Here is a 7,237-nt window from a genome sequence, read left to right on the forward strand (position 1 = left end):
AAGGAAGATGTAAATCAGGTCTCTCATCGCCAGAAGTCTAAGAAGTGTCTGAACGCCGCCGCAGCTGACCACCAGTCTATACTCAGACCATCAAACCAGTCTGGTACTCTGTCAATTACCATGGAAACCGTCCCACACCATTTATTGCTGCGTTTTTCTTTTCTTTAGACGTAGATCTCGTTATGTTTTCATAGATGAACATTCTCTATCTGTTCTGGTTCTAGATGCTGCACAGATTCACTAAGTAGAGCTTTGCTTTATAGAATGCACTGCTATTTTGTTCAATAACGTTTCATAATCTGTTCCAGTCAAATGTGGGAAATATTTTTAATGTGTGTATAAGACAGAAGTGAATAAATCTGCTCAGATCTGCTCATCCTGCCTAGTTGGAGCCTCTCTATATGCAGTCAGTGGGACATGGAAAAACATCGGATCGGAGATTAAATGTCGTACCAATTGCTGTTTTCAGGCCTTTTGGGTCAATGTTGTTTTTGGTGGCAGTTTGAGAGCAAAACTGAAGCCTGAATTCACTTTTATGAATCAGGTGTTGTCCTGTTCACAAGAATGAAGTGAGGCTCTCCATGTGCATGACTGCATCAGTAAACATGTGATCATTTTCACGGCATTTGTAGCTTCCTTTAAATTCACATCAGTCATCAGAAATGCATTTCAGTTCGTGCCTCTGATTTATAGATAATTTATAATAAGATGACTGACATTCATCAAGTAACGTTGCAGCCACGCAGCATGGTTTTATGATGACATCACAACAATCACAGCATAACAGTCAACATGAAGGGATTCGGAGGAAGAGAAAACGTTTCCGTTGTTTTACCTGAAACTCTGCCTGGAAGCCCTGAGTGCTGTGAAGTTCAGCCACGTGTTGAACAAACTCCTTCACTGGAAAAGCTCTGGCTCCATCTGAACAGTTCAGGGAGTAAAAGAAAAGGTGGCATTCAACATCCGTTTGAGATAATAAACATTTTAAAAGCAATGCATTTAAGACTAAATGTTTTTATTGTTATTCTAAATTGGAAAAGAATCCCTCAGTCAAATAAAAGGCTGTTTGAGAAACTTCAAAACGAAGATGACAGGATGGACAGGAGACAGGCGGTGAGAGGACTCTTCAGGGTTTGGACGGCCTTTGGGGAATATTACAGCAGTTCTTCCGGCAGGCTTCTCTAATGTGGTTAGATAATGTAGGAATATATACAAACATGGGCAAACCTGCTGATACCCTTCAATGAAAGAAAAACACATAATGGTAACAGAACCAGTGGCGGCTGGTGGAGTTTTCTCCGGGCGTTGGGGGTTGGTGGATAAATACAAAACAGACGTAAATCGAAAAAACCAATTAAATGTTTACTAAGTTATCACACCACTATATTTATATGAATGCCAAAAACATAAAATATTATAAAATCACTTTATAAAAACAAACATACTTTCATGTGCAGGTTTCCTTTTTCTACATAACTCTTGTCCTTCTGAGGCTGTGAAGGTAAATCTGTGTTTTTCATGGTCCAACATTGTATCACAAACCTAAAAAAATGATGAACCGGTTTAATAATGGAGAAGCTATTAGTCAGCTTTATGTTTTTTTAATATATAAAAACTATTTATTTTCTCAGAATTTATTTTTATTCTTTTATTTAAGAGCAAATATGCAAATGAACAACCATCTAGAAAAAGTAGACTTTATTATTCTTCTTTATGCTTTTTTGCCTTTTCTAAAAAGTGCTTTAAATCAGTCCTAGCTGTCTTTATCCAGGCTGGCTCAGATCCTCTCCCAGGAGGCTGTGTTATGCTGTGGGCTGCTTTGCTTCATCTGAATCTCTGCAGGCTCCAATGAAATCTCCAGACTATCAGGGACGGTAGAGAGAAATGTTTTGAAGTGTCAGAAAGCTTGGTCTCAGCAGCAGCTCATGGGTCTGCAACAGGATCAGGATCCAAAACACAGAAACAACAGAGAACAGCTGAGAGGGAATCATTGGGCTGAAGGGGCCCCTAGGGGCCCTGACCTCCATCCTAATAAGCACCTATGGAAGGAGCTGAAACAGGAAAGGCAGCCTGAAACTCCTGCATGAGGAGTGGAGCAGAATAGCTGCTGGGAGGAGCAGAGGGCTGATTGACAGGAACAGGAACCAATCATAGCAGAGATCGACTCTGAAGGTTGAAGATGCATCATTTTAATCCAGACCCTTTTCATGAGTTTATTTTCCAAAACATTTTGTTTTTGATAAACAGTGGATTATTTCCTGCTATCATCGCAACCCCTGCCCCTTTACAGGGGAACAGAACACCTCCCCCGTTTCTGTCACATGGGAGAGGAGGTTTAAAGGAGGACCCAAATGCAGACTGAAGCTGCAGTGGTTTCTGGAAGGTTTATTATCTAAAACGTTCAACAGTAGAAAAAAATCCAAAAACAGGAATCCTCAAAAATTCAAAACTACAGAATTCCAGAAATACTCACAACAAGGTGGCAAAGAAATGACAACAAACCAGCAAAGGGTGACTGACCAGGACGAGAATATGGGAGACAGAAACAAAGACCAGAATAATTAGCAGATTGGGAGCAGGTGTGGACAGAGGAGGCAAGAAGGGAGCTAGGAAAAATGAGACTGACACGAGAGGGCAAACAAGAAATATCTAAGAACTTAAATACAATCAAAAATAACTAGAACAGAAAAATGGAAATAAGACAAAACTTGAAGAGAACCAAAACTTTGACAGTTTCAGCCAGGCCAACAATTCCCCCTAACGACCCCTTTTATAGAGACATAGACAGGTATGGGACATTCATAAGGGGTGGACCCGTTGGTCCGTTTCAATTTGCATGTTTTTAAAAAAAAACAAGGATTTGTTGGGCTGCTGTATAAAACCTGGAACTCAACACTATTTCTGACATTTTAATTTGAAAAAGCTTCCTGGATGGAAGCGGAAAACGTCTTCAAACTTGGAAACAAAGTCCAGTGGATTGATTTTTTTTTTTTTTTTTTACTTTTTTGGAATTCTGCGTTAAATATCTGACTTTTATTTTTAGATTTTTGAATAATAAAATTTTGTCCAATTCAGTTTATCTGTGGAAATTATGGATTTTTGTTTCATTTTAGTACCAAAAATATTGCCCACATGTCCAAATACATATAGCTATATCTATATCAAAGCAGTTATATTCACAATATGGTATTTTTTGAAAAAAGAAACCTGATTTTTCAATTTAAGTTTTTTGTCTACAGGATAAAATTGACTTTATTGTTTAATTTACCAGACGGTAGTGCAGCAGTTGACTGTGTGATGTCTCGCTGTGATGACATGCTGGTAATGTAAAAGTGAGCCGTCTGGAAGCACATTCTGTAGAAAGAAAAAGAAACAGAATCAACGTTTTATTTTTTTGCTTTATGCCATAAAACGCAGAGACAGATTTTTCTACACCATCAGTGGAAAACAGGTTTGTAATCAAGTTGAAAACAGAAAAATAACAGCACCAAAGGAACATAAGTACAGTGAATCCAAGAGGGATAAGATGCTTTTGTCTTCATGTGATTCGGTGTAAGCCCAGATTTTGGCGTAACATAGTAATCTTCACATAAACACGGGAAAAAAGATGTTCTGCTAATCCTCAACATGTTTTTAAACGGATGATGCTTCCTGTAATGAACATGCAGGATCTCAGCTAGAAATGGACATCGCATGGAAAAGATGAGTGAGCCCAGAGATTAAAGGACGAATGCTTAGAAGAAACCATAATAATCAAAGAAGGAGGCCCTCAGATTCCCATGACGATCAACAATAGAGGGTGTTTACACGGTCAAGAAGCCGTCAAAGCTTTCAGCAAGTTCATCTTCTGCTAAACATCTAAAATTGATCCGTCTCTGTTTGCTTGTTCTTTCTTTGCTCTCTGTTCTCTTCCATCATCAAACAACAAAGGAAGACAAGCAGAAAAAAACTGTTCAATCTTCCCACAGATAGTGTCTGATAATAAAACAGAAATAAAAATGTTTTCATCTTTGCTGGTGAAGGTTATTAGTCATCCAGGTCATAGTTATTCCAAAAAAATAAAATTAAAAACAATCCACTGGACTTTGTCTCAAAGTTTGAAGATGTTTCTCTTCCATCCAGGAAGCTTTTTCAATTCAAAATGTCAGAAATAGAGTTGAGTTCCAGGATTTATACAGCAGCCCAACAAAGCCTGGTTTTAGTTTAGAAAACATGCAGATAGAAATGGACGAACGGGACCACCCCTTCATCGCAGCCCCAGCCCCTATACAGGAGAGTGGAGGACCTCGCCTATTCAGCCAGGCCAACTATTCCTTTTAATGACCCCCCTTTCAGAGACATAGACAAGTATGGGGCATTGCAGGCTAACAAAGAAGCAAAAACGACCCCCATTCCAAAGGGGTGGACCCGTTCATCCATTTCTATTTGCATGTTTTCTAAACAAAAACCAGGCTTTGTTGGGCTACTGTATAAATCCTGGAACTCAGCGCTATTTCTGACATTTTGAATTGAAAAAGCTTCCTGGATGAAAGAGAAACGTCTTCAAACTGGGAAACAAAGTCCAGTGGATTGTTTTTAATTTTCTTTTTTTTTAAGTTTTGATCTTTGTTAAAAACTGTGTATTTCCTTCTCTTAAGAATCTGCTGAACAGCTTTTCAGGATAAATTACCCGGAGAAGCAGTTCAGCCTTTAGCGGATTTATTGCAGGACTGCCCAGAGTTGGACCTCGAGGGCTACCGTCCTGCAGGTTTTAGAGCTGAAGCTTAAGAAGCTGAGCTGAAGAAGGAAAACAACTAAAACCAGCAGGACAGCTGCCCTCCAGGGCCGCCTGGTTTAGACCAACATGTTTATAAAAAGTCTGACAGCTTTGACTCAGAGTTAAACATTTACATGATTGACAGTAGTTATTGTGAGACAAAGCCTCATTGATACTGTTTGGCCAAATTGCTTCAACAATCTCCACAGTTCATGATGCTTCATGTGAACATGTCACCACCTACTGGTGGAGTGCAGAACTACAGTTGGTAATATAATCTGGGATTTTTTGCAATTGTTTTTCTTTTCTTTTTTTTTCCCCATTTAAGTTTCTTTGAAATTGTTAATGATTGGTGTGTAATAAAATATTTTATAAGTTTTGTTTGTGTAAAATGTCTTAGAAGAGAACAATCATTTAAGGTTCATTGTTTTTCTGCCATTTTAGTGAAATAAGCTCAAGCAGACAGGGAAAGTGTTTGTGCAAATTGGGCAATGATGAGCAAAATGAAAGGTTTTAGTCATTTTATTCAAATATAGTTTTTCCACTGGTTTTTGGTTTTAATTGGGTTGGAAGTTATGTGTTCAACCAATCTTTTGGCTAAACCAACCAATGGGATTTGGCAGTCTTTTTACCCAATTTGTAAAACAACCACATGCTTTGTTTTAACATATGTGCTTAGGTTTAAAGTAAGATCCTTTTATTTCCCCTTTACCCTTTAGTTAAACCTCAGCTGATGTAATTAGGGACATCCCCTTTTCTTCAATAAATGGCGAGCAGAAAGCTGAAGACTGCAGAGTGGGTTGGAAATTTGTAAACTCTGCAGTCTCCTTCCTACTCTCCTCGCGAGTAACTAAATTAATTGTCTCTGTGCTTTCTTTCTTTCCCTGTATGTATGTATGATGTTTTAGGTGATTAGACCTGACAACATTGCAGGTTCTAGTCCAAAAAACAGATGTTTAGGCAGACGTCCGATGAGGGTAAGGTAAGTCTGGGAAATCCAGGGAGAAAGAACAGGATCAGAGAGATGGTAATCAGGTATGAAATGCTAGAAGCCTACATACTCAAGGCTTTTATTAATCAAACACGAACATTCTGCAAGGCAACCAGATCTACAGGTCAATGGAATGGACTTAAATGTGCTGCAAGTTCAGAGGGGCATCAGATGTTCTAAATTGCACGTTGATCTTGGAGCTGATTGGCTGGCTTAATTAATCATTTCATTCACCTGTCTAACTCCTGCCCTGTTCTGCCTCTCAACCACTGAGTCTGCCTGTTCCCGTCTGAACAGTTTACCCGAATTGTCTTTGGACCCCAGGATCTCTGAGCCTGCCTGTTCCTGTTCTGATCTCTTTGCTTGACCTGGCTTCGACTCCTGAACCTCTGAGCCTGCCTGTTCCTGGTCTGATCTGTTTGTCTGACCTGTCTTCAGACTCCTGTAGGATCTCCAGGGCTTCAGCACCTGGGACACTCTGGGCGGCGGGCACCGCATCTTCTTGTCAGCCCATCGGCCGGATCCCACCTCAGAACTTTTAAACCAGATTATTGACTCACGTGTTCATAATCTTCCTCTGTCGTATTACCGTGGTCACTAACCTGTGTTTCCTTTTATGTAGTTTCCTGTGATAGACACCCTAGCTACTCACATCCTCAGTGTTTTAAATAGATGCTTTTGCATTATCCAAAATGTCTGTCTGGCCCTGAATACCGGGTCCTCTGTTCTGAGTCTTGATAATCAATGCAGGAAGAAACTGCAAACTGCAATTTCTCAGTCCTCCATTTTGTTGTGCTCCATTTTGTTGCCCGTAGAAACCATTCTAACTGACGCAGTTATTACCACCTGATCTACATACGGCAGCGCAGCAAGACAGATGGTCCCCCCTCTGTCTGAAATGCAACGATTTCTAATGGATGACGGAGCAAAAGACGCTAATTAGTAAAAACCTGATGAGTGAGACAGGAAGTTGAATTTCTGAACAGACCGAATATAAATGCACTAAGAGCAAAGACAGAGCAGCCAACCTGAGAGGTCATGCAGTTTCAGAAAAGTTCCTTTCATTAAATCCCAGAGACAGTTATAGAGTGGGTGGACTTTTGAGCTAAAGGACTGCAGGAAAGGATTTAGACCAGAAAAATCATTAACCAGTAAAGGTCCAGAGACATTTTTAATTATAATCTTTTACTTTAAACAGAATTTAACACTGAAATAAAATTAGGTGTTTATGCATCCATGTTATACATTGACTTTTTAAATAAAAAATAAAAAAAAGGAAAATGTTTCCATTTTAAAATCTAAAGTGTTTTATAAAGTAGAGAACAACAGTCATTCAGTTTGGTTTATAGACAATTTCCTGATTCCCATATTTTATCAACCACCTGAACTGAGTGTTTTTCTTTTTTCTGTCTTAAAGGAATAGTACACCCAAAACATGATTAGCCTTCATTTTCTACTCACCCCCATGCTGAACAACACTCTGGAGTACT

The 7,237-nt window shown here is 39.2% G+C and overlaps 1 protein-coding gene across 1 annotated transcript in view; it reads right to left on the reverse strand.

The window, feature by feature from the left end:
* The window catches only part of ptprz1 (protein tyrosine phosphatase, receptor type Z1), a 125,047-nt gene that overhangs the window by 26,590 nt on the left and 91,220 nt on the right, over positions 1-7,237 (reverse strand). Inside the window, exons 14-15 of the mRNA XM_015387431.1 lie at positions 3,269-3,354; positions 836-921 (exon numbers count right to left, since the gene is read on the reverse strand). Coding sequence (XP_015242917.1) covers positions 836-921; positions 3,269-3,354 — 172 coding nt within the window. The remainder of the gene's footprint in view (positions 1-835; positions 922-3,268; positions 3,355-7,237) is intronic.

This window comes from Cyprinodon variegatus, unplaced genomic scaffold (genome assembly GCF_000732505.1).
Source record: "Cyprinodon variegatus isolate N-32 unplaced genomic scaffold, C_variegatus-1.0 Scaffold394, whole genome shotgun sequence".
NCBI lineage: Eukaryota > Metazoa > Chordata > Actinopteri > Cyprinodontiformes > Cyprinodontidae > Cyprinodon > Cyprinodon variegatus.